Here is a 27620-nt window from a genome sequence, read left to right as displayed (position 1 = left end):
ATTTTATTGTTTGTATTAAGGACTTTTAAGAATGGTAATCACACTGTTTAAACTTCATATTTCAGCTATGTAATTGTTGTGGAGCATGATCTTAGCGTCCTGGATTACTTGTCGGACTTCATTTGCTGTTTATATGGGAAACCGGGAGCATATGGAGTTGTAACCCTTCCCTTCTCAGTCAGAGAAGGAATCAATATCTTCTTGGCTGGATTTGTTCCAACAGAAAATTTACGTTTTCGGGATGAATCCCTTACCTTTAAGGTTATCTGTTAGCTTTGCTAATTTGTTGCCTTTTGACTTTGTTTAGCTGTACTCTTTTATTTACTTGTTGCCTTCTCTAGGTTGCTGAGACTCCACAAGAAAGTGCGGAGGAAATTGAGACATATGCACGTTACAAATACCCAACCATGACCAAAACTCAAGGAAATTTCAGGATTCGTGTTGTTGAGGGTGAATTTACTGATTCTCAGATTATTGTGATGCTGGGTGAGAATGGGACTGGCAAAACAACATTTATCCGTATGCTGGTATTTTTTTTTCTTTTCATCACTTTTGTGTTCTTTGTCATGTTTAGCTGTTTAAGTTATTTTGGGATCTCCTGCTTTTTAAGAGGATGCGTTATCCTGTTGGCTAATTCTGCAGGCTGGTTTACTGAAACCTGATTCTGTAGAAGGTTCTGATGTGGAGATTCCTGAGTTTAATGTTTCTTACAAGCCCCAGAAGATCAGTCCGAAATATCCATCCACTGTGCGGAACTTGCTAATTTCAAAAATACGTGATTCATACATGCATGCTCAGTTTGTGTCGGATGTTATGAAGCCTCTTCTTATTGAACAATTAATGGATCAAGAAGTTGTGAATCTTTCTGGTGGAGAGTTGCAAAGAGTTGCATTATGCCTATGCCTTGGGAAGGTAATAAGTTTTTTTTTTTCTTTAATTTTTTTTTTTTAAATTTTAAAAATGAAAATGTATACTTTCTATTAATTGTGCTAGAATGTAAATAACTGAGTAGTTTTTGTCGATTGGTTAATTTATCCCCTCGGTATATTAATCATGCATTGTTGATTTTTGAAGAATGAATGTAGATTTATCATTTGTTGGTATTACTTAATTATTATTATTGTTAATAATAATAATTCTTATTCTTAGTAGCTCTTGAGCTTTTTGTATTTTCTTCATGTCAAGAGTGTTCATCATCATGGACACGATGTACGTTTTTTCAATAAAATTTTTATTACCTATCAAAAAAAAAAAAAAAAAAAATTGCTATTATTAGTTACATGAGTAACACAAGATTGAATTCCCTTTATGATCCCTTCTATTTGTCCAACATGCTGGGATTATGTTACCTTTGTACCACTTTATACTTCACCAAGTATTCTTTTTTACTTTCCCTATAAAATAACTGAAATTTTAAAATAGAAAAAAAAAAAAAAATTAGACACATGGCATATCACAATTGGTGGAAGTAGAACACAAAAAGTGGCACAAAGGATTTGTATTAGTTATTTAGCTATTTAGTTTAGTCTAGGTTAAATAGGCTGGATGTTGCAAATGACTGTGTGTGTCCATGATTTTCAACAATTTGCTTGATTTCCTGGTGTACAGATGTACATATATATATATATGTGTGTGTGTGTGTATATCTGTCTCTGTGTGTCCCTGTGTGTGTGTGTGAAAATTGTAAAAACAATTTCATTAGTGAAAAGAACGCGCAATACCCCACGGTACATGGGTTGTTTGTATCTTTACCTGTTTGTTTGATTTATATATTATATTTTTATCTATATTAATTTGTTCTTCCTGGCCTTAAGTTTGCTAGTAGTAGATATCTCTGTATTTAAGGTAGTGTATAATGCTCAGTGTGTAGTCCAGAGAGTGCAGTTCTGGGTTGATTATTGGTGTGGTGATATTTTCCTTTCTTTTAAATAGTGTGCTTTAGGTCAAATGGCACCTCCTCCCTTATAGAAGCAATTGGTGGGTGATGTCGTGGGTTCTAGACCCATTAGATACATGTGTAACTAATAAAAAAGTAAAAAAGTAATTTATCCCTATTTGTGATTGGTTTGATTTTTTTATTATTATTTATTTATAATTAATAAAATTTATTGATATAAAGAAAGGGACACACTAGTACACAAGAAGTGTACAGGGGTCAATAAATCAAGTTCAAAAATTACATAAATCAAGTAAATCAAGAAAAGAGGAAAATGATTGGTTTCACAAAGCTGACAACCAATGCAATAAGGTTCTAAAGAACAATAACTTGAGGTTTGACATGGATCTCTCATTATCTTCAAAGAACCTGCTATTTCTTTCCTTCCAAAGACAATACATTTGACAATGGGAAACAGTTAACCATATATGTTCATTTTAATGATGACCAAACCGACCTTACTAGCAAGCTAGGAGCCCAAAAATGGACTTTGGCATAACCCAACTCACTTCAAATAAACCCAAAACCATAGACCACAGATCCATAGCAACCGGACAATGAGAGAAAAGATGGTCAACTAATTCACCATTACACTTGAAAATGATTGGTTTGCTTTTATTTTTTATTTTATAAGATTTTATTTTATTTTTTTTAAATTATTTAAATTTATAAATCACATGGGTATTACATTCTTTCACTGAAATGATGAATGGTTTGCTCTTTGCTTTTTAGTCTGCCTTGAACATAATACTTAGGAAGTAATGTGGAAAGCTTTGGGGACTATGAGTTAACTTCTATAAGCTTTAAGTAGCTGCTTTACGTTGCTATAAATAATGTGGGTGCTTTCTGAAGGTAAAAGGCTTTGGAGTTGTGTATGTTGAGGCAATAATACCTAAAACTTATGCCCAAAAGTCTTAATTGCTTCTGTTTGTCTCATATGCTTGGCCTGAGGTTGAGATGATTGATTATCCTGTTCTTAGTCAATTACTTGAATGCAATACATTTGTCCATCCCTTTGTTTGATTGGTCTTGGGTTTGGGGGTTTACACATCGTATTTCTATTTTTGATTTCCTACTTTGTTGTTAGAATTTCTACTTGATTTGCTTGTAATTGCTTTGAGTGCTGTGTTCGCTATTGTGAACATATGGTACTTTTCTTTTTCAATAATGTTTTTGATTACTTGTCAGAAAATTAGATTTGTCCATCCCTAGTAGTGGTTTTGTCTGTAAAATTAGTTTTGAAACTTGTTAATCACATACTAAACTAGATTGATTGGATCCCATCCATCTCCAGTGGATGCATTCTTCAATTTGATTTAGAAGTTGTTGATAGACTTAAGTTCACTGCCTTCTCTTGGTTTTTTTTTCCCTACCAGTTTTTTTAGAATTTCTTCTGGACCTGGCTTGATTCCTTCCTGCTGTGATGGATGCTAGGTGCCTGGTGCTCCCATGTGTAATTCCTTAATTTTGCCATTATTTGTTGTATTTTGGGGGATAAAGATACTTGGATAATGCTTTTGTTGGGAAAAGCTAAAATGATGACAATGGCACCTTCTCTGCTTGTATTAGCAAGGTGGAGGGTGATGTTGTAGGCTCAAGACCCAGTAGTTGGGAAAAGCCAAAATGTTGATGGTTATTGTGTTTGTATTGATTTCTTTTAGTGTATCTGTAACTAGTTTGAACTTAACATTTTTGTTTTGTAAGGTAGGTTTAAATTTTTCAGCCTACATTTTTTTTAATTCCCTAGTTTAAATCTGTATTTGTTTGTACATTGCTTTGTTCCTCTGTTTTGCGGTCTAGTCTCACGCTAAAAGAAAGAATTATCAACTATTGTACAATAAATATGTATACAGTTGTGTGTTTTTCAGTTCTTGGTCTATTGTTGATTAGACATTATTATTTTTGTTTTGATTTCTTTTGCTTGTAGGATAAAAGCATATATAGATTTTTTAGCTTGCTGTGCACAGATAATTCTGGGTAAATTCTATTGCATGTGTTCTGTTGTCAATATTATAAAGGCTTTTATTATCATTCATCAAATAATCATTGGTGTGGTATGAATTCCCTGTGGTAGTCATTTGTTGGGATTGTTACAGAAGTTTCTGTAAGTGCAACTAGAAAGTGAAATTTTCTTGGACATGGAGAATTCCAATGTTGTTTTATGCTGACTCATCTTTTTTTTTTTTTTTTGCTCTCTTCTGATTATTTGAAGGTGCTCTAATGTGTGGCTTTACTTAATGCAGCCTGCAGACATTTATCTGATAGATGAACCAAGTGCATATCTTGATTCTGAGCAGCGTATAGTTGCTTCAAAAGTCATTAAGAGGTTTATCCTTCATGCAAAGAAAACTGCTTTCGTGGTTGAACATGATTTTATAATGGCAACTTATCTGGCAGATAGAGTTATCGTGTATGAGGGGAGGCCATCGCTTGATTGTATTGCAAATTCTCCACAGTCATTGTTGACTGGGATGAATCTCTTCTTATCTGTGAGTGTCACAACTGTTTTTCTTGTTTACCTCTCTCTCTCTCTCTCTCTCTCTCTCTCTCTCTCTCTCTCTCTCTCTTCCTTCCACTGATACATTGTTTTGCATTGCTTGCAGCATTTGGATATCACATTTAGAAGGGACCCAACTAATTTCCGCCCTAGAATCAACAAATTGGAATCAACCAAGGACAGGGAGCAGAAATCTGCTGGGTCCTATTATTACCTGGATGACTGACAATTTTAAATAGGTTGGTTCTTTCATATATCAAACTTATGCAAGTTATATTTATGCACACTTTTGGCACCTAAACATTCACTGGGAATTTTGTTGGTTTGCAGTTGCTTCTATTTCAAAGTTTTAGTGCATCGGTTTGAGCAGTGGGTTCTCATTGAGCTATTTAGATATGCGGGCATCGGTTTGAGCAGTGGGATCTCAATATGTTGACAAACGACAAGATATCCTCGCCGGTTGAAGGCAAAATGTTGTACTTCTGGCTTAAAATGAGTTTTCAGGCCATGTTATTTATTGATGTCAGTTTACTATATTTTCTCCTATAGTGTGTTCACCAATTTTGGTATGACATTAGGTTAGTGAATCTGTATGCCTATTTTTCTTTTACCGCATCAACGGTTGTATTTAACTAGTTGAGGAACGGCGAAAATGATGTCAATTGAGTTATTGCTTCACATGTTTTGACTTTTGTAATTTCTGGGGTAATATTTAAAACAATTCCACCATAGTTTTTCTCTTGGAAAAATTTACTGGAATTGCTGAATATTTACTTATATAATGTAATTAGAAAGATTTTTTGTTACTAAAAATTGGTTGGGGTAAGTAGCTGGATGTAGAGGGCATGATCTCAAGCAAAAACGTGAGCCTAGAGCTGGTGGTTTTTCAGCAGAGGTAATTTGCAGAGTAGCATGAGTTTGCCACACTATGTAGTTAGCAAGAATTGGAAAGAATTGAGGAGAATAACATCTGTGAGTGTCACAACTGTTTTCCACCTCTCTCTCTCTCTCTTCCTTCCACTGATGCGTTGTTTTGCATTGCTTGCAGCATTTGGATATCACATTTAGAAGGGACCCAACTAATTTCCGCCCTAGAATCAACAAATTGGAATCAACCAAGGACAGGGAGCAGAAATCTGCTGGGTCCTATTATTACCTGGGTGACTGACAATTTTAAATAGGTTGGTTCTTTCGTATATCAAACTTATACAAGTTATTATGCACACTGTTGGCACCTAAACATTCACTGGGAATTTTGTTGGTTTGCAGTTGCTTCGATTTCAAAGTTTTAGTGCATTGGTCTGAGCAGTGGGTTCTCAATGAGCTATTTAGATATGTGGGAATCGGTTTGAGCAGTGGGATCTCAATATGTTGACAAACGACAAGATGTCCTTCGCCTGTTGAAGGCAAAATGTTGTACTTCTGGCTTAAAATGAGTTTTCAGGCCATGTTATTTATTGATGTCAGTATACTATATTTTCTCCTATAGTGTGTTCACCAATTTTGGTATGACATTAGGTCAGTGAATCTGTATGCCTATTTTTCTTTTATAGCATCAACGGTTGTATTTAACCAGTTGAGGAACAGCAAAAATGATGTCAATTGATTTATTGCTTTACATGTTTTGACTTTTGTAATTTCTGGGGTAATATTTAAAACAATTCCCCCATAGTTTTTCTCTTGGAAAAATTTATTGGAATTGCTGAATATTTACTTATATAATGTAATTAGAAAGATTTTTTGTTACTAAAAATTGGTTGGGGTGAGTAGCTGGATGTAGAGGGCATGATCTCAGGTAAAAACGTGAGCCTAGAGCAGGTGGCTTTTCAGCACTACCCTTCCTCATTTATGATCTCTTGATTTTGATTTGGAAAGAAGACTCAACTAGCAGTTATAGTTGAAGGTTAAATGGTCTATTTATTTAAGTGCAAAACAAAAGGGGTCATAGTTAATGCTACAGGCCTTAGAGCACTAGCATCAGCACTTCTAAAAAAATTTAGCATTTGGCCCATCAAAAAGTCACTTTATTTACTTTAACAAATCATTTTACAATTTTCTCTATATCACATCTCTTATTTTTTCTAATAATTAATTTCAGTATCACATCCAAAACCACCCAATCACTGCAACCCACAACCATCTTCAACGCACATCCAAAACCACCTTCAATGCAACCCACAACCACCCAATTACCACAACCATAACTACAATTGATGATCCATGAAAGAACCAGAAAATGGACCACCGCCTAAACAACTGAAGCCACGACCACAACTGCTGTTGATGACCCACAATACCGACCACCACCAAAGAGGGATGAAAAAGAAGCGAGAAGTCTGAGTGGGGTTGAGAGAAGAGAAAGGCGAGAGGTAGAGGATAGATAGAAGAGAGAGAAAGAGTCAATAAAGAAGAGAGATAGATAAAAAAAATTAGTAAATTTTTTACAACATTAGTCCATACTATCTCATATTTGGAACTGCATTGTAGCTGCGTGCTAAAACTTTTGAGATTTGAGATATTTGATCTCAGCTCAACCTTTGGTGGGAGAATGTGAGTGATGTTTTTTTGCATATTTGATGTGAATTACATGCTAAATAAGCATTAAAATTCCATATTTATTCTTATAACGTGCTTCAAAAATCCTTGATCTATTGTGTTGCTCTTACACTGTCTAATTTTGATAGACTTGATATTGGAAGCACATGAGCAGCTCAGGGTTGTCTATTAGACTTTGCTAGAAGAACTGCCTTCTGACACATCCTCGATTCCACTTGCATTAAATTGAAAATAGTTTAATTCAGTGGCTCAAGCTTCTTTGACAAATAGAATGACCAAGCTTAAACATATACATATAATCATAAGCTTTTAATACTCAACCTGACCGAGCTCTTTTACAATCCTAACATTAATATATTAAATTTTGGGAAACATGAACTCATGCAAATAAATGAAATTTTGATAAAGCCTGTAAATCCAAACCTATACCTTTGGAAGGCAACATTTGAAAATAATTAGGGCAGCCACCTTCCATCATTTTAAGTAGTACATCTGGTTTAGAAAAATAAGGAAGGTTAAATTGCATATATTTCATCATCGTTGTACTTTAAAATGTTTCACTTTAATCCATCTACTTTCAAAAATTTTCCTAGAAGGTTCATATGCTATTCAACAACACCCCTCAAAAAAAAAAAAAAAAAAAAAAAAAAAAAAAAAAAAAAAGAAAGAAAGAAAGAGAGCCACATCAATTTTGTGCTTCATTTCTCCAAAATTTTTCTGTGATAGGAAATGCATCAGGATTAATATGGATAGGCCAAAATTATAGGACATTAAGGTGCCCATCCACGTATTCAATATCTTCATTCTTCAAGCAACTTTCTTACCAGTTACAATCCCAATGTCCTTTTTCTGGGATCTCTGTTTCTTTCCAGCCCTAAAGAATCCCACACATGAACAATTGAGCACCCAGGCTATCAAATCAAAACTCATTCTTCTTTAGTATTGCCCCCAGCTAAATTTTCTACAGATCCATTAGCACTAAATTCATCCTTAAAGCCATATGCAATTGAATCACAATCTGATTCCGAATCTGTGTCCTTAGATGCTGTTTTTGGCAATGTTGGATCATGAATTGATCGGTATTGAATTGATTTCAAGAAGTTGAAATAGGCATACTTGATATCAAACTGCATATCATACCCTGCAAACATATTTTTATCTTAGTATCTACAAACATATTAAAGCTAAACCTGCAAGGGGGAGAAAAAAGCTTGATCCTCACAATAGTTTATTGCAATAGTCCGCCCTCCAGCATCTGGACTCTGCCTAACGTGATGAAACCACATACTTGGCCTGCATCAACCCCATCTCATCAGCCTTGAAATTACCACAAATCTATTAAATTAGGAGAAAGTGCCATATCAAAGAATAGGATTCCATGTTAAGAATTCAACTTACAGCCACAAAAATCCAAAGTTCTTTCTTCTAATGACTAGTTACCACCCTCTTTTCTTTTGAAATATTGGTTACGTTCAAATGCTCAAATAACTACAAAATTAATGCTTCTCCTTAGGATCCTAAGCAGACGGAGGCATCATTGAATTCAGGTATACTGTAGAGATTTCCATTGACACTAACTCATCTATTCTTAACATAGATATGCAATGATCGATATACAAGGGAAGAAAAAAAAGATAAAAATAAAAAATTCAGGTAGAAGTCTTAGCATACCACAACTTGCCCTAGACAAAAATTTACACTTCAATAAATTTGATGGAAGCATATTCCATCAAATTAGAATTGTTAGATTTTTTAAATTTTTTATAGGACACGCTTCTTGTATAGCTGCAAGGCAGTAAGCCAGTCCACACATATCCTATACCAAGCACATCCATACTAAAGATCTGTCTAACAAAATCCCATGCAGTATCAATGCTAAGTCATGTCCAACATGGGTACTTCACCCATACCTTGTGTGCATGTGAGAACCATTGTGGAGCCTTTGTGATGCTGTCCACTTGGTCTGTTTCAACCAGCTTTTAATTCTGTTTGCTGCATTGTAAGGGTTAGAAACGGTCAACCAATTCATTTTAAGTTGATAGCTCAATCTAGTATTTCCTGAAAGCTAGTGATTTGGTCTGCTATTTATCACATAATCAACTATCCTAGTTCCTGCCTCTAAAGCCACTCAAATCCCTATTAGAACATCCATGCTGCAGGCCTATCCAACAATACCTTACACCCACATTGAGGCTGTGCTGGGTCCAACATAAAATTTCGCCCATAATGAAATGTACATGTGACAGAAACTGTTAACATACCATTGCTACTGTGATCTTTGCTGTATTGTTTGGTTCATATTGTATGAATCAATCCTTTTAAGTTTTCCCTGTGAGTCAAAACCGCAATGTGAACCTGCCGAAAAAACTAGGGAATGATCTGCTATTCATCACCATTTAATTTACACTAGTTTATACCCAGCACCATCCTCTTTTCATCCACATAAACCAACATGGCTTCTCTGTCACAATTATCATAAATCAGGTTTTGTCAAACTTAAATTAATGCACTCAATCTATGTCTATACAGAGCAGGATAAAAAAAAAAAAGCATGCAAAGATTAAAAACAAAAAAACAAAAAAAACAACAACAACAACATTTAGCCAGCTCCACCCTCCCCCCCTCCAGAAAAAAAGAAAAGCACACCATTAAAAACTTTTTGCATGTCAGGAATAGAGAGAACAATCCTAGGTTGGCATTATTTTGCAGTTACAAGTAGTGTCTACCTGTGTTTTATCAAAAGTCTACCTGTGCGTTTTGGTTTCGCTATGTGATCTGAGCTGTTTTATACTGCAAAGACGTCTTATGTAAATTGACCTAATTCCTTTTTTCTGACTATCTACCATAATAGTTTTATGCTAATTGTGTTTAGCGGCTGACTAACTATAAAAGAGAGAGAGGGAGGAGCTCAAAAAGGAAGGAAAGCCAGTAAGTTTTCTTTTATCAAATAATTCTGAAGTATTATGCTATTTATAATAATTATAAAAAAAAATCTCAAGTATTAAGCTTAGTTGATTACAAGATTTTACGAACTTTCCTATTTTAACTCTTAATTGGATGCTGATAATTATAGAAAACGATGGAAAATGATGTACAAACTTTTAATACACTCCACGACAAATAAAATGAGGTTTTTTTTTTTTAAATTGATAAGTAAGAAGAGTAATTATATTTAAAAAAAAAAAAAAAACCTACTTCATGCAAAAAATTACAAAGTAGTCAAATAGTAAAAGCAAGATGAAGAAAGAAAGAAAGAAAGAAAAAACAGAAAATTAAGTACAGGAGAGAAGAGAGCTTATAAGTAATGGAAGGGAATCACTAGATGTGAGTCTCCAAACCTTTGACTAGTCAAACATATAACCACAAAATGAAGCAAGCAATTGGTCTCATGAACTGTCCACATCCCCAAACAGGTGTCTATTACCACATCCTCAAACGTGCGTCTTAAAATGAGGATTTTTTTATAAGTAATTCAACATCATGAATATAAAAACTAGCACTTATAATGCAAAAATAAATCCCTTTTTCTGTAAATAACTTCATAGAAAAGAAATATTATTCTAGAACTTCTAAAAGGTCACACACTTTAAAAAATAAAAAAAACAATTATTCTCATCAAATCTGTTGGGATTGGTGATAAAAAAAAATCCAGTGCAAATTCTTAGATCTGACTCTGAATCTCTAATGCAACACATATTTTCAAAGAGAAAACAACAAAAGAACAATTGGATAATGATGCAGGAAAATATACCCCTTCCCTTTTTCTATTTGAAAACCAATTGTGGATTTTCAGTCACAAAACAATGTTCAGAAGCAATTTGAGTCACTAAATTATTAAATGCGGCGCCAAGGAAATTTTATTTTATTATGGTTTTATTTAATTTTAGAAGCCAACTGTATTTTATAATTGATCAATTGGATTTAATTTAGGTCTTATCAATGAGTTACGTTCTTCGTATTTTATTATAATTTTCTAGAGACAAGGGTATTTTAATATTTTTATAATTAAAAATTGGGCTGTCCCTTTTTTTTTGAATAGGTAACAATTGGGCTTTCCTGAATCAATTAGAATTAAAGTTTAGTAATCTATATAAGTACACTATTGTACTCCAATGAACAAAAGTAGAAAAAAATCTAGAAAAATAAAACTTGGTGCTGATTCCTAGCTTTTGCTTTCTCTTACTTGGTGTCAATTTCAAGCAAGATTGGTTCAAATGTTCTAACTGTTTTTCAGTTTTATTCAAGAGTCCTAGCGGGACAATGATTGCTTTGATACTAAAATTTATGCAGGACATAAGGTTCTCAAAAAATTTAGCGGAGTAAGAAGAAATAGACAAAAAGGATACACCTAGGAATCAACGTCTAGGGTTACTTCAAGGAATATTAAGTTGGGGGAAAGGGGATACAAAATCTAGGAGCAAGTGCCTAGGGTTGCTTGGAGTTAGCACCAAGCAGGGGGGAAAAGGTTGTTTGGAGTTGACAAAATCAATCTAAATTTAGCCCCACCATCAGTAGTAATTATGATAAATCCGGTCCAACAAAATCAACCAACATCAATTGAACATCTAGTGTCCACATCACCTAGTCTTTGAGGAAAAGGATTGGGAATGGCCTATATAAATAATTTTATATATTTTTCTAAGATAGTTAGAGAGATTGAGTTTGATAAATTCATCACCTTCTTTATAGCTAGAAGTTTGTGATTACCGAGGCTTTATTTGTTCCTTTTATTCTTCAATTCATCATTTTTCATACTAAAAACCTATAAAGTTCTCCAATTTTGTGAAACCAAGTATCTGTAAGTCCTTAAACATCGAACCCCATAAAAGAAAACTTTGGAAAATTGTAGTACTCTTTCGGATCCCTACTCCCCTTAGGGGGAGTATTGAGGTCTAGATTATCAAGAAACCTAATCTAGGGTTGAATTTCTTAAACATCCTTGTCCTTTTAGACAGGAAAAAGTTTTGGGGGGTTGGGCGGGGATGGGGGGTGGTGTTGTTTGGTGAGATTAGATGCAATCTAGATGGTTGATACAAGGCAGGTAAATAGGGGGTGGGGGGCATAAAATGAAAAAAATAATAGAATGAGAAGATGTCATATAGGTGAGATATGAAGATCAAATATGCATCAGGTATTACTAAACAAGTGAAAAATTGAAGGCTATTTGAAGAGAGGGAAAAAAAATAAGCAGCACAAAACAAAATGAAATCAGTACTAACAGGAACTCTCGGGCAAAAAAAAAAAAAAAAAAAAAATCTCGGCTACAGAGACATGACTATAAAAAGATTAAGAGAAAGGACAACCCCTTCCTTCTTTAAAGCTGTCTTATTCACAAATTGATGCCTGCACTTCACGCTAACATATACACTTTTTTTTTAAAGGGAAGAAGAGGGTGGTTTGCAGTTTGGAACAGCATATACACCAAAAATTTATCTGATGATCTTTCGAAAATTCAACCATGCCACAACCAGAAATTGCCCACTGGAGGACACCAACTATTTACTTACATAATCAGCTTCCGAATTTTCCAAGCATCCCAAGACAAAAAAGGAGATCTTGAAAGTTTCAGAAAAAGGTATAGAAACAGATTTAATGGGAGAGTCTAGCTAATAGCAGCCAGTTGTCGAAAATTCAATGATTCTGAGAGGCTGAGACAGCTTTTAGCTTAAGAAGCAAATTCACATTGCTGAATCAGAAACTACAAACTTCACGTCCCATAAAAGAATTTAGCTTTGCAGGATCAGGTAGCTTTGATGAATCTCTATCATTAAAACTTTATAAATGAAACATTGAAAATTGAATATTCAGAATAGTAGCAAAACTTTCACTTTAAAGTCAATAGAGGAAGGCAAAGTGATATCAATCATGCAAGACATCCTAGTTCATCCAAAATAAGTGATTATGCTGATTTTCTAATATAACTGTTGTAGATTTTATGGTTAAGTATAATGACCCATTTGCTTGTTAATTTTAAACAAGGTAGGTTATAGATATGTTCTTGGTCTCCTGGCTCTATTCAATGGGTCTGTGGATTACTATAGACAACTTCTTTTGCATTTTTTTTTTTCTAAAAAATCACAAATTGACTCTAATAAGCATTACCTTTGTTTTGTTCTATTTTTTATTTCTTCAAATTGCACAGATAACCATTTTGTCCTTGCTGGCATTTGTGTAATATTGCACCCTGCATTTGGAACAAAAGAAAATTTGTTCTGCTTGTGTAAATTGAAGTTACTCGTGGCATCATCCCATGCAAATTCGAGTCTTTTGGTTTTTCTATCTTTAAATTCTGAGAGACGGGTGTCCTAGACTCTTAGTGCATAGGACATTACACCTTAACCAAAACCATTTGCAATGCAAAAAATGTTATCAATCATCATGTTGAGAAAGAAAGTAGAGCTTACAAGTAAAGAATCTGTCCAGGCTTGACCGTACACTGAAAGGGCTTTGGGCCATTGAAATACAAGGGGAATTTGGACATCTCAGCCTCCATATTCTCCGGCGAAAGATAAGGATTTACACTGCACCAAGGCACGTACCTCGCAGGCTCTTCCAGCTCCAATGCAAACTCTCCGGACTCCTGGGAATAGGAATAACGAGCAGCAGGGTAGTTGCGGATGTACATACGGTGATAATCAGTGGGAGGAAGTAACAGAAAATGCTTCTCACCAGAAACGACGGCGTATAGATTCTCGTAGTGATCCTTGTGAAAAGAAGTGACAGAGCGATGGTTCCCAATCCATAGATTAACAGCTTCGGGAAGAGATCCGAGTGCCTCAGTAGCCCACGGTATGTGATCATCGCAGTCCGAAGAAAGCGCCGAGTATTCGGAGCGGAAGCAATCGTTCTGTTGCTGCAAATAAGCAACAACTTTTTGGGTATTGGAATTAGAATCTGAATTTGTTGTTGTTGTTGTTGTTATGAGATGTAAAGCTTCGCGGAAAGGGAGTTGTTGGACGTGTGGCGAAGCAAAGCAGAGGTTGTTGTTGTTGGGGAATGGGACCAGTGCGTCGGCGTTGCCGTGTGGGGTTAGGTGAACGGAGACGTTTGGAGAAGCGGAGAGTGATTGGGTGAGGTAAGTGTCTTGAGACCAAGAGGAGTGGGCGGGCCAGTGGAGAGTGGCGGAGGAGATTAGGCAGGGCTTGTTTTGAGAAACGTAGTCTCTTAGGAATTGGAGTGGGGTTGGAGGGGAGTCGAGGTGGTCTATTTCTGTGCTGTTTCCTAGACTCAGCTCCCTCACTTCCTCCCACAATGCCTCCATCGCTTTCTTCATTCTCCCTCTCCGCCCTTCTGCTGCCCCCTTTCAATTTTATTGTGATTTGGGCAATAAACTGTTTTAAAATCTGCTTTTTAAAACACCATTTTAAAAAGATAAGTGTGATGTCCTAGGAGGAAATTTGGGGATTTTTTTAGGAAATAACTACAAAACCCAAACAATATCATTAGTTAGGAAAAGTTTTGTTTTTCTTATTTATTAGTGTAAATATTGTGATTAATTTATTTGTTAGTATATTGTGATTATTTGCTAGTTTTTTTTTTTTTTTAAATTAATATTAGGACACATTTATATAAGATCATGAATCTACTTTAGAAAAAATATCTATAATGACTAGTAATATTATGATTAATTATTGGAAATATTTAGTAAATAATTGTGATTAAATTACAACATATTGGGAAATTTTTTTTTTTGTTAGTGTAAATATTGTGATTAAATTATTTGCTAAGTTTTTTTTAAGAAAATTAATATTGTGATTATTGGGAATATTTAGTACCAAATATTGTGATTATTATGTGAAAATTTGAGTACTCTAGATATGCAATTTTTTCCTTTTATTAGTTTTTTTTTTTATTTTTTTTATTTAAGAGAATGTATAAGACTTTTTTGGCTAAAGGTTCCGAGCTCAAAATCTTATAAATCCTTTTTTTTTTTTTAAGGAAGTTGCAATGGTAAAATTGTAACATGAATCTGTCTGTGTGATAGACACATGGTCATGACCATGACCATGACCATGAATGTGTAAGGATGGTGCAGCACGAGCACGTATAGTTTGTGAAAAAGTTACAAATATTTGGTGTTGTTACCATTTGTAACATTCCAAGTTAGGAAAAAAGGAGCAGACTTTAAAAATAAAAAGAGAGCAAAAGCTATCCATTTCCATAGCCCTTTAGGCTTTTAGGGGATTAGAAGAAGGCAAAAAGAATGGAGTCATTGGGGATTTTTTAGAAAATAACTACAAATATTGTGATTATTGGGAATATTTAGTACCAAATATTGTGATTATTATGTTATTACAACATATGGGAATATTTGTTTTGTTTGTTAGTGTAAATATTGTGATAATATGCTAAGTTTAAAAAAAAATTAATATTGTGATTAATTATTGGGAATATTTAGTACTAAATATTGTGATCAATTGTTAGGAATATTTAGTACTTTTAGGTCTTTATCATGGATATGAAATGGATTATGAGTTTGATACCTAAGATAGTAGTCTTTTTACCATAAATTATTTCAAGATATATTTGTTTAAGATTTGTAATAGAGATTTCAATGGATAACTAGTTGGTATATAATATTTTTGTTCATCATAACTTATTTGAATGGGTTTTGAAAGTCATGCCCCTAGAATAATTTGGAATTTTTAAATAATATGAAATTGGTAATGACTATTTTTGTAAGATTACTAAAGGTGAGTATATGCAAATTTGGTTGAGGTTAGTATTGTTGGCATTTCATATGCAAAGTTTTGTGATTGATGTTGATTGAGCGTTATAAATTTGTCACTAACACAATTGCACTTGATGATCTATAGGTTGACAATGATCCATATAAATATATACTACGGTGGACCCCTTAGCAATGCCAACCCTTATGACGGAGTCTCATTTCAAGGTCCGGGTATCTAGTGCTGTTATATGATGATACGTCGTAAGCTAAAGACCCTGAATGAGCTGAAAGTAAAAATTATGGAAGAGTTGCAAGTGAACCCTGCTTTGCATGACATACATATTACTTTCCGTTCTCCATATGAAGTCCTCAATCAATGCATTAATTACAGATATATGGCGATAACAGAGGACAAACATGTGAAATTCATGTTTAGTAAGATGGAGAAATGGGAACAAGCAGCAAATTTTGAGTTGTACATCACTTTGGAGCCGCGTGCAGAAGTCAGCGTAGAGGAAGAAATTGTACAAACAACTACATCTCTACAGTTTGCAATCCTAGATAATCGATGCACCACATTGGGAGGCTATACACCCCCTTTTCAAGAGACACCAGCAACAATTGAGAGCGAACCTAGAAATAGATATGAAGATCAATTTTGTACACATCGAGGTGAATCCTTTACAGTTCCAGTAGTTGAAGACGAAGACTATTTTGGGGAAGATGTTGACGATAGAGATGAGTACGAAGAGAGGATTGACGATGGCGACTTTGACAGGGGTGTTGATGACCATGAAATTACTCTCATTCTTCATGTTGATGATATGGCTGAATGTGATGAAGATGATGCGGACGCTAATGTTAGAGTTCAGCATGTTACAAATACAACCCCCGTTTATGACCCTCTTGCCTCATCATTTTATGAAAATACTTGGGAAAATATAGTTGATCCTGAAGTTGTTCAGCAAACATTTGGTTCTTCTTGGAATGCGGACATGAATTTTGCGAAAGGGTTGAGTCCAAGAGTGCGGCCCGTAGTCATGGGATCTGTATGCAGTCCAGGAGTGGGCATGAATGACATGGACTGATTATGGGGTGGTACATGGTCTATATGACCAATGCTGTACGAGGGAGATTAAGTGTGCATGACAGGAGGGGTCTGACTGAAATCATAGCCGAGATCAAAGGATGGCGAGGTAAATGAAAAATGAACGAGGTCAAAAAATGTACATGGGGTGTGTGAAGGGATCTCGGGGTGAAAAGATGCATGAGCAGTGGGTAGAGGGATCTCTAGGTCAGGAACTGCATGAGCAGTACGTGGAGGAATCTCTGGGGCAAGAGATGCATGTGAGGGTGGAGGGAACTCTGGTGCATGTGGGGGTGAAGGGGGACCCGGCCTACTGACAACTTGATGGGGTGCAGCACGCTGACCATGGCTATGGCTGGAACGAGTTGAGCTCGTGCTTGGTCATCCAATATCTTTTAGCGCTTCTTGATTTGCCCCATCAGTCTCTTCCAAGGGAAGTTGGGCAGTTATACGGCGAAGGCGTTCCACTACCTTAAGTACAGCTGTAATCTGCTTGTACTCAGGACTACCTACTGCATGACACATCAACAACTGTTTGTGACTGGCAACCTGCAAGTAAATAAATACAATTAGTACATCTAACACAAAAATAGTGATACGCAACAAAATTTGAAAAGAAAGGTCGAAGCAATTACCATAATAAGAAGTGACGCGGTAGTGTGGTCGACAAACCTCCAAGTCACCCTATCGTACCAATCGAAGTATGGATGAGCAGGCGACATAGCACCCTCTAGTCGTACTCCATGACATAGAGATCATGCTTGACTATTCCACCCTTGGATATGGTCATAATGTTTGTCCCTCTAGTTCACCGCAATCTTCCCCCTTAGGTCTATGTCATGAAGGGTGTCGTCAGTATCAACATATGGGGGGATTTCTTGTACCATCCCAAACTGACGAAGAACACGGTCCGGTGTATGTTTCTCTACTAGCCAGAAACATACAAGCGGCACCCTCGCCGTCCATACGTCCCTTCTTGCGACACAGAACGCAGGCAGGTGGGCTAATTCAGCTTCATATGGTTGCCACACCACCTGAAGTAGCCAAATAAAAGGGCAGCACATTATGCAATGTTCCATTATTTTCGACTATGAGCTATTTTACAGTTATAAATACAATAGTCATAAACAATAGAAGAAACACAATTTGGGTACCTGCTTGGGATGCATAGAATCTAAAAGCTGACGATACTGGACCAGACAGATTTCTTGGGGGCTATTTTTTGTGCTCATGACCCACACAGTCCTACAATTAAGAAAGAGGGAGTCAATACTTGAAATTGAGAATTTGAAGTAATCAACAACAATAACTGATGGGCAATTGTAAATTTAACATTACATACGACTAAGTTTATACCAATAAATGATTATCTAAACATATGATTAGTGGTGGAGCTAACACTTGTATTATACATCAATCATAACATACGACCTCAGTGGTTGTAATATGATATATAAAAATAAATAAAAATCCTATTAATTTTCAAAATTTGAGGAATATCAAGGTTAAAATTTTATTCTCTATGTCTAACTATGTGTCATGTCGTTTAAAATTATGGATCTATTTCCAATAGAGACAATCGGTTAAGGAAGAGACTTACTTAATGGACAGTGGAGAAGGTGCAAATGGTGGGCCATATGCATCATCTGGTGGGAGGTCCTTCCTTGGGCACAAAAAAGGAAATCTGAACCATGCCCAATACCGAACCAGTAGCAAAGCCCCACCAATCTAACTGGCACCTCTGTCGGTTGCCCTGCATAACTCTTTGTACAACCATGCAAGGCAAGCGCTCCCCCAACTGTACTGAGGTGGATTGCGAAAGTTCCTCAACATCTGCAACCATATCGTATGCACCCTATCGCTAGACTTGTCGGCGAAAATTGTGTCTGCCAGGAGTGCTAGAGTATAACACTGTGCATATTGATGCACAACCACCTCTACTGCACCATTGGGCAGCCCTTGGTCGAATTTTTCTAGTAGCTTGTTAATTAGGATCCTTTGTTCTTTAAGCACCACAGCATTAGTAGCAATTCCAAGTAGACTCTGACATTTAGCAGCCCATGTCAAGTCATTTTTTCCAACAATTGCCTCACCATCGATTGGAATCCCCAAAAGAACGTCCACATCTTGTAATGTGATCGTTGTCTCACCATGTGACAGGTGGAAGGTGTGGGTTTCAAGCCACCATCGCTCAACGAAGGCCGTTATCAAGTTATGATCAATCTCTCTACATGGGGTCCTATACAGCCCCTCTAATCCAACTCTCTTGACAATGTCGAGGATGCGATCATCCACTACTATTGAGCGTCGTTTTCGCAACTCGTCATTATGACCAAGGCATTTCAGTGCCCCCGGATCCTACACATGATAGAACCATGGTGATGAGATACAATATGCCATAAGGGTGTAACCTTTATATAAGGGTGTGCAACAGTCTGCCAATCTAACTTAACCCAACTAATGAGCATGACTATGCATTCAAAGCTAGTAATACCATTGACAAACTTAGAATTTTAGAAATGGAAAGAAAAAAAAATCAACATAATGTAGGATAAGAAGAGAATATTCAGCAGGTGGTCGGTTTAATTTTACCTTGCCTTCCCAAACAGCACACGATCGATGATCTTTTAGAAACCTTAACACTGAATCCTTAATGGGACCAGGACCGAACTCATCAGGGATCTGAGCAGGAATAGCAGCCATACAACACGAAGTTTAGGGAGTCAAGAGTAATATAAGCACATGTTGAAGATAAATTGGCAAGGATCTCAATGTATAGCCTAATTTCTTCAACAACAAATTACTATTAATTACTATTAATTCTAGTTCAACAACAACAATCACAAATCATTAAAATCATAATAGTTAAAACTATGCTTTTCTCCCATCACATATTCAATGGAATGGACTGAGAAGTTTCAGTTTTGGTTTCAAATCACCAAAATTACTATAAAATCTTATTAAATTGCATTTTGGTATTAGAATATACTTCATATTTTGCACTTCTTTTATAAAAAGAAATAAACAGTGGTTTTCTGGATCTGAAAGTAGTAGCATATCTTAACATTTTCTATTAATTATGGTAAACTCTTTCTAACTTCTACATTCCCCTTTTATGACTTTGAATCTTTTATCATCAGAACACCCTTCATTTCAATTCCCCAGATTTTCTATTTCAATAATTCAGTCCAAATACCAGCCCCATATGCAGTATTTGCATTCAAATTCAAAAATGCTACAGTTTTACATGCTCAGATCAGACTTTTTTCCCTTAACAACATGCTGAGATAAACATAAAATTAGCTTTCTACATGCAAACACCATCATAGTCTTCACAATAAATTTTGCTTTATAGGCCAGCTAGATTGAACACGTACATTTTATTAAAAAAGCTCTACAAAATCAAAATCCATTGAGCACATTTTATTAAAGGCCAGCTAGATGACCATAATCAAAATCCTACATTTTCCTTGAATTGAACAAATCATTTGCCTCACAGCAGATATGGCAGCAAACTCTGCACCCCCCAAATATCAAGTACAATGCATGCCTCCATTACCAATAAACCCAAAAAAGAGAGAGTCCTTACTTTTGTGAGGTAGTTCACCAACCACTGAGGGAGAAAGACTGAGCGAGGCGGAGACGGAGCGACGGAAGCGAGAGGCAGCGACGGCGACGGGAGCAAGAGTCGGCGACGGCGACGGAGCGAGAGGCGAGAGGGAATGAGAGTGTGAGAGTGTGAGAGTGAGAGAGAGACTTCTCGTGAGAGAGAGACCCAGAGTGAGAGGGAATGAGAGTGAGAACTGTGTGTTTTGAACTTAGTTTTTTGTGTGCTTTTGAACTGTTTTTGTGTGTAAAACTTGGTTTTTTGTGTGCTTTTGAAGTGTTTTTTTGAGTGCTGCGATGGTTGACACGTACCCAAAAGGAAACCGAGTACAATGGACTCGGTTTCCTTTAAATTAAACCGAGTCCAATGTACTCGGTTTCTGGTCTTGCAAACCGAGTTCATTGAACTCGATTTATATGTATAAAAATTGAGTTCAATGAACTCAGTTTCTTTGCCTAGAAACCGAGTCCAATGAACTCGTTTTCTAGGCTTACAAAATGAGTCCAATGAACTCGATTTCTGGCCTATGTGGACAGTCTGGCCACCTCAGCTACTGGCAAAACAGGAAACTCAAGTGCAATATACTCGATTTTATAACCCAAAAATCGACCCCTCTGAACTCGAATTGTTATAAACCAAATTAGTTTGAAACGTTTCCTAACTAATGATATTGTTTGGATTTTATAGTTATTTTCTAAAAAAATCCAGAAATTTGGCATTTAACATGATTTTTGAAACATGTTAGATAGTAAACACATTTTTTGAATTATTTTGTAAACTAACATTTCGAGTTTGTGAGACTCGAGTTCAGTGACAAATCGAGTCTTTGAGACCCAAGTAGATCTGAAGAAGAAGAAGACAACGATGACAATTGGACTGAAAAAGAAGAAGATCTAGAACAAGGACTTGAAGAAGATCTGAAGAAGAAGTTAGAAGATTTGGAGAATGTAGGAACAAATGCAACTTGACTCTCTAACATTCGAGTTCCACACATTAAACTCAACTTTTAGGGTCTCGAGATACTAGTTTGCTAAAAAGGGATTTTTTTTTTCTTCAAAATAACATTAATTTTCAAACAATTTTGTTAGTTAGCACGTTTTCAAAACTATTTAAGAAACTAACATCTTGAGTGCAATAGACTCGATTTTGGTGTGCTAAATCAAGTACAATGAACTTGATTTCAATGTTGGCCAGTAGCTGACGTCATAGAACTCGAGTCTAATGGACTCGAGTTCTATCATATAAAATTCGAGTCCGTAGGACTTGATTTCATTTAAATTTTAGAATTCAACTTCAGTTCTTACCTTCGACTAACTCCAACAAAACTCAACTCCAGCAAAACCTTCCTCACAGGTCTAATCCAATCCAATCAACTCCAGCAAAACCTTCCTCACAATTTTGATTCGATCTGAGCAACTCCAACAGAACCCAGGTCCGATCCGAGCAAAACCTAGGTCTGATCTGATCTGAGCAAAACCCATGTAAGCGTCAATGGGGAACGAAACAAAGTGAGAGAGAACCACCTCAGTGATGAGCTTGGGCCTTGGAGGCCAGTAGTAGAAGAAGGTTCAATTTAAATGAAATCGAGTCCTACAAACTCAATTTTTATATGATAGAACTTGAGTCCCTTGGCCTCGAGTTCTATGACATCAGCTGTTGGCCGATGTTGAAATCGAGTTCATTGTACTTGATTTAGCACACCAAAATCGAGTCTTCTGCACTCGAGATGTTAGTTTCCTATATAGTTTTGAAAATGTGCTAACTGACAAAATTGTTTGAAAATTAGTGTTATTTTGAAGAAAAAAAATCCACTAAATAGTTTTGCAAACTTGACAACTAACTAAGATGTTTAAAAATAATGCTAAATGCCAAAAAAAAAATCCCTACGATCTACGACATTTTCACAACAAATTATTTTTTTGAGATATTCACAACAAATTATAGGTGGTAAGTTATTATTAGTTCTAATTTGAACTTACCACTAAATTTTTTTTTTGTCCATCAAACAACAATAAAATGTTTGAAAATATATTTAAAATTAATTTAAAGACAATAAAATATTGTTTAAAGTACAAACAAAGAGTTCAAATAGGGTGTGGCTTGTGTCTAGTGGAAGTTTCCACTGGACACATTGGATTGTGGACACGTGTCCGAATCCGGACGTGTCCAGTGGAAACTTCCACTGGCCATTCCACTGGACACGAGCCGAACCCGTTCAAATAAACTAGACATCCATAAAAATCCTTCAAATAAACAACATTCAACATCAAAAAGAACAATCAAATTAAAAATGATTTTTTCTTCTGAAGTGTGTACTTGACACGTTTGTGTTCGTGTTAGGGCTGTGTCCATATCGGATATTTGTTCAACACCAATACGTTGGTAATTTTGCCGTGTCCGTACTTCCTAGATTCCAAAATAAATCAAAGTGAGGTTTTGAGAGACAATTCTACCCAATGTTTCCAAAATAAAGAAAGATCCCCATATCTTCCTATTGCTTCTACACAGAAATTACCCTATAATTTTAGTTTTTTTTTTTAGTTTCTCCATCTTCAGCGTAATAACTTTTGTTTCAAAGATAAACTCTTTGTACACATCTAAAAAATGCACAAAGTGACCGCATATATGAACTTCCACATAACCCAAATCTGGTTAGCAAAATAGAAATTCAAGTCGTATAGCCCATAGCTATAATTAAAAAAACGAGGTGAATTTGGTCTTTCACTTAGGGCTGCAATTGTTGCTTCATAGTTAGTAGTTGTGGCCTTAGCAAAATTTTTTTTAAGGTGGTCACTAAAAAACCTTAAATGAAGAGATAACTTAAATATATCAATGTCACACAAAAAAAAATGCAAATAAAGTATTGCAATTTTCTTCTATTAATAAAGAGAAAAAAAAAAAAGAGACTGATAAGGAATAAAATGAGAATTGAGAATTCAAAAGAATAGACATTTTGCTAAATAATTTAAAAAAAAGAATATTTAACTATATAGTTTTAAAATAGATGGTATTTACCCATTTTGTCCCATTATACTCATTGAAAAAGGGTGGGGGGAAAGCATTTATTGAAACAATTATCAAACACTTTGCAGATAAATAGTGATGTGATAGTGCCATTGCAGAATACGTCATCGAACAAAAACTAGTATCAGCCATATGCTGAAAAATAAAAGACAGAATCAAAGACCATGGAGAGTAGGTAAATAAACATACCTTGCTTCCATTGGGCTTTGAATGGTCATTCAGTGTCCATTTTGAAGGGATTGACCTAGATGGATCTATCGCTTGTGGGTTAAAGAGACACAAAGTTTAAACGAATGCAAGAGAGTTGTAAAAGAAAAATTGGTTTTCTTCTTGATGATTTCTCCAAGTTGAATGGCGTTAGTGGTTTAACTTAACGTTTAGGATAGTCATAGATAGGAGTGGTTTTTGTGTTTTGAAAGACTAATTTAGGTTTGAATTAGTAGATTAATGAGGTGGTAACATTTTAACCATTAATTTTAAATGAAAGGTGGGGATTTACTGTGTAAAGTATTCTAAGAAGTAAGAACTCTAAAGGATCTGAATCTTCAACAATATACACTTTATAGTCTCACACCACCTTCCATCATGGATTCTCATAACTTATAGCCAAAAAAAAAAAAAAAGGCTAAAATCAGAACTAAGTCTGATACATGCTAAATAAATTATCAAGCCAGAAAATACACTAAGATTGCTTCTGATTTTTGCGAGGTTTGGCATCTGAATAAAATATACATGTCAAAACAATTAACAGAGTTGACAATAAGGCTGAAATAAAAGTAACAATGGATACAATTCTAGCATGAGTCTTTATCCCTGAAGGTATTCTCCACACAATCTCACCACTTTCCAGTTCAGAACTAATACTGGTTGAAGTAAATAAACAGCTCTGATTATGCGACGTCCCCTCTATGCTACAGCACACAAACAAATCAGGTGGACCAAATTTGACTCTTGAATAACCACTTTTATCTAGAGGCTGCAAAAGAAAAAAGAAATTTCAAGATGTATTGCAAACTTTCCCTTGTAGCCAGTCAGTTACTGAAAGAAGAGCAGAAAACAGACTATAATTCCAATTAATACTAGTCCGAATAAAAGAAATTTATGTAGTCCATGTTAAATTTTAACCCAGGATTCTTCTGACGGCAAGTAAAAGTAACTACTTTGCAAGTACAGCCTCCTTAGTAGTACGCATGCATAATGATATAAATATATATATATATATATATATATATATATCTCAAAAGGAAAAATCATGTAATCCAACCATGGGTAGAAATTTTGGCCAGATGTTTAATAGAACTAAGAAACACTTTCAGGTACTAAATTATGAAAGAAGGGATAAGAAATAGTTCTGTTTCTTTAAACACAATTCTTAATATCCTTATCATTTACCGGATAACGTGCATGTAGAGGAAGCTCTATGTTGATGTCAAGTTCATTCTTGTGACCAACATCCATGTGAATCTCAACAACAGATCGGTTTGAAAGAAATGAAGGAAATTCCAAATTTGTATCTCCAAAAACAGATACGTCATTAAACACTGCAATAAATGGTTTAAACTAATTAGCTTGAGAAAGAACAGTGCAATATTCCTGGATCTAAGAATTTTGATAACATTTTATTTATTGATTTTCAGTAGAAAAAATTAATATAGTATTTTTACCACCATGCTGCAGAAGATGTTGTAGCTCAAATGGGTCAGCAAAAACACCTGAGGGCAGTCTTTCAATAATTATGACCTCACATGAGTGAGTTGATAGATCAGTTATGGATTTTGGATCCATGCTAAATCTGATGGATGAGGACAAATGACGATGAGAACCTTCACCAATCAGATTGTGCTGTAGAACTGATAATCTTGGCACAAGGTTCAAATTATCTAGCAGCTTCCCACACATGCCCAACGGAAGTACTTGTGCTATGAAATCTTGGAAATCTGAATCAAGCAAGCTCCCATACTTTTCATAATAAGATTCCATTATAAAGTTCTTGAAACTGCAAAAAGAGCTGATACTTGAGTTGTTGGAATCAAAATCTGGATTATCCCTTTGTGCCTGAAAAAAGTATACATGTGAGAAAAAGAAATACTAAAGTCAGTTGTATCAGAAAGGAGGATGAAAATTGGCAAAGATTTTTCCCTGGAACATTGTGATATGGTGCTCGTTACAATATCATTAATTTTTTTTTTTGATGGAACAATATCATTAATTGGGTACTAATGATAATTAATAAATTCAAGAGGTGTAGAATTGCATAAAAACTCTATTTTCTTTTCTTTATTTCTTTATTGGTAAGTCACACATAAACTCAATTGGTCTTGAACCCAGGACCTCACCCTCCATCAGATTATTATGGGCAAAGAAAGTGCCATTTTAACTTGTTAGGCACAATTATGATCTATAATACTTTGGGATCTAAAGTAGTTTGGGTTTTAAGTGCATAATTGCATTCTTCTTTCCTTTTAATGCTTCAAAAATGGTCCACCTACACCAATGTGTTACTGTATTTTCAAATTCCGTAGTAGGTAATCTCTTCATGTTAATATCAGACTGGATTGCTTTACATTTCATCCTCAATACAGACATAATGAAGCAACTGGAAAGTTATAATGGCTTAAAGATGTTCCCAAGCATTACAGTTTAGATGCTTGGACTGCCAACATTGGTTTCTTTTAGTATTTTGAATGAATCCATAGGCTCACACATTGATCACTTACTAATATCATTGAACAAAGGAATTCACACAACTGGTGTGTTCATTGAAGACTAAATGAGCCATCAACAGAACTGAAATGAAAAAGAGGCCTAAATTGCAAGGGGCTTGCTGTTGCAATTAAAACCCAATCTCTTTCAAGATGGATAAAGGTTTCTAAGCATGGATAGTGATTAAAGGCACAACAAGTGCTTCTTTAGGGAAAAAAAATACACAACATCCCAGGGAGAAAATATTCTGTTTCCAAGGCGATGATGACAAAACAAACATACAAATTATGCAAAGGATAGGGAACTTGCCCAGGTAGATTTGAGAAGTGAAAGAAGCACTGTGAAAAGAATAGATTGGTATCCACAACGTGAATCCTTTTTTACTTTCAACTGTATCTAAGGCCATATTTGTTGCAACAGTCATGTTCTTCCACAGAGTCTCTACCTATGTTGTTTTTATTCTCCACTTAGTGACTTGAATTAAATGACTCTTCACACCAGTGCATTTATAGTTCTTTGTCACACAACACACACACCAAGGGAAAAAAAAAGCAATGGTTTTGAATTATAAACTCTTAAAAATTCAGCTAACAAAAAGTAAGGTAAACTCACCTCACTTGAGATCGAAGAACTATGCATGCAGGAGCCAGTGCCAAAAAAGAATAGCAAAGAAATTCCAACTAACAGATAAATGCATAACTGAACATGCCGCCAAGTTTCCATGGTGTAACTGAAGCAGAATAAAAATGGAACTATAAATACACTTATCAATAAAAAAAATTAAAAAAAAAAAAACTATAAATTCACTCCTCCTCCATTGAGCCCAAACACAACCAGCATCAAGACTTTACTAAACTTAATACTACAAAGAAGAAAATCCCAAAATAACAAAAAAGAAATCTCCTTGTCTGCATTAAGGATTTGTAAAATCCTATATCAGTGAAGGGCTCCTAGTCCTAATCCTACAAACACAAATCCTCAGTCCCCATTTTTTTGTGTTTCATTTTACACTCAAGCAATCAAAACCCAGAGCTATTGGTGGAGCATAAAGTTGGCATATCAGAGGGTTTTTATTCCTACTACTAAATTCTCATCCGAATCTAATAATTAACAACCTCTCCTTAAGAGTCAGATTTGGAAAATACTGCAGCAGCCCTTATAAAATTTCCACAAAGTAATCAATACCCTTCATTTATTTTTTAATAAAATCATCCAATTCTTCAAGAACAACAACAAAAATTCTGTTTCTCACCAAGAAAAGATCAAATGTATGTAATTATATCTCTCTTCTGCACAGAGTAAAAACACAAACAGAGGCACAAGGTATAAGTAAAAACTCACCTAAATCAGCTTCTGATTCTGAATTCTTCTTCTTCTTCTTCTTCTTCAGCTAACCATGGACGATGGAACTCTCTCTCTCTTCTGCACAGAGTGTGTGAGAGAGAAAGAGAAGGCCTATTATGGGCCTGGAAGAAGCGAAGAGGCCCATTTAGTCAATACATTTGTTGGGCTTGTATGTCAGAATCAAGCCCACAATTT

General features: G+C 35.4%; 4 protein-coding genes and 1 long non-coding RNA gene across 11 annotated transcripts in view; 1 reads left to right on the top strand and 4 right to left on the bottom strand.

Annotated features, from left to right (window-relative positions):
- LOC126709337 (ABC transporter E family member 2) overlaps positions 1-5917 on the top strand; it is a 28746-nt gene extending 22829 nt beyond the window's left edge. For 3 of the 6 annotated variants that reach the window (XM_050409547.1, XM_050409540.1, XM_050409544.1), the window contains 6 exons: positions 66-261; positions 342-527; positions 643-912; positions 4180-4425; positions 4540-4672; positions 4764-5164. In XM_050409547.1, coding sequence (XP_050265504.1) covers positions 66-261; positions 342-527; positions 643-912; positions 4180-4425; positions 4540-4659 — 1018 coding nt within the window. In that variant the 3' untranslated portion in view covers positions 4660-4672; positions 4764-5164. Of the gene's footprint in view, positions 1-65; positions 262-341; positions 528-642; positions 913-4179; positions 4426-4539; positions 4673-4763; positions 5165-5481; positions 5615-5702 lie in introns of those variants that run through there. The other 3 variants (XM_050409542.1, XM_050409546.1, XM_050409545.1) reach the window with 3 other exon arrangements.
- Positions 4540-5815, bottom strand: LOC126709338 (uncharacterized). The gene is made up of 2 exons (XR_007649368.1): positions 5669-5815; positions 4540-4729 (listed from the first exon to the last, which is right to left on the bottom strand). It is a non-coding gene; the product is annotated as an uncharacterized LOC126709338 (long non-coding RNA).
- Positions 5918-7666: 1749 nt separating the features above from the next.
- Positions 7667-27620, bottom strand: part of LOC126707954 (lysine-specific demethylase JMJ32) — a 64737-nt gene continuing 44783 nt past the window's right edge. Inside the window, exons 2-4 of one of the 2 annotated variants that reach the window (XM_050407717.1) lie at positions 13394-14269; positions 8212-8282; positions 7667-8130 (exon numbers count right to left, since the gene is read on the bottom strand). In XM_050407717.1, the coding sequence (XP_050263674.1) occupies positions 7916-8130; positions 8212-8282; positions 13394-14262 (1155 nt within the window). In that variant the 5' untranslated portion in view covers positions 14263-14269 and the 3' untranslated portion in view covers positions 7667-7915. Of the gene's footprint in view, positions 8131-8211; positions 8283-13393; positions 14309-27620 lie in introns of those variants that run through there. The other variant, XM_050407716.1, reaches the window with a different exon arrangement.
- On the bottom strand, positions 17129-19450 carry LOC126708506 (serine/threonine-protein phosphatase 7 long form homolog). Its single transcript, XM_050408295.1, has 6 exons — positions 19340-19450; positions 18522-19105; positions 18348-18410; positions 17902-17992; positions 17692-17781; positions 17129-17296 (listed from the first exon to the last, which is right to left on the bottom strand). Exons 1-6 carry the CDS (start codon positions 19448-19450, stop codon positions 17129-17131), a joined length of 1107 nt encoding a protein of 368 aa, XP_050264252.1.
- Positions 24041-27594, bottom strand: LOC126707955 (uncharacterized). The gene is made up of 5 exons (XM_050407718.1): positions 27423-27594; positions 26694-26811; positions 25043-25433; positions 24771-24919; positions 24041-24354 (listed from the first exon to the last, which is right to left on the bottom strand). Exons 2-5 carry the CDS (start codon positions 26802-26804, stop codon positions 24061-24063), a joined length of 945 nt encoding a protein of 314 aa, XP_050263675.1. The 5' UTR covers positions 26805-26811; positions 27423-27594; the 3' UTR covers positions 24041-24060.

This window comes from Quercus robur, chromosome 12, assembly GCF_932294415.1.
Source record: "Quercus robur chromosome 12, dhQueRobu3.1, whole genome shotgun sequence".
NCBI classification, from domain to species: Eukaryota; Viridiplantae; Streptophyta; class Magnoliopsida; order Fagales; family Fagaceae; genus Quercus; species Quercus robur.
This window is presented reverse-complemented; position numbering and strand designations above follow the sequence as displayed.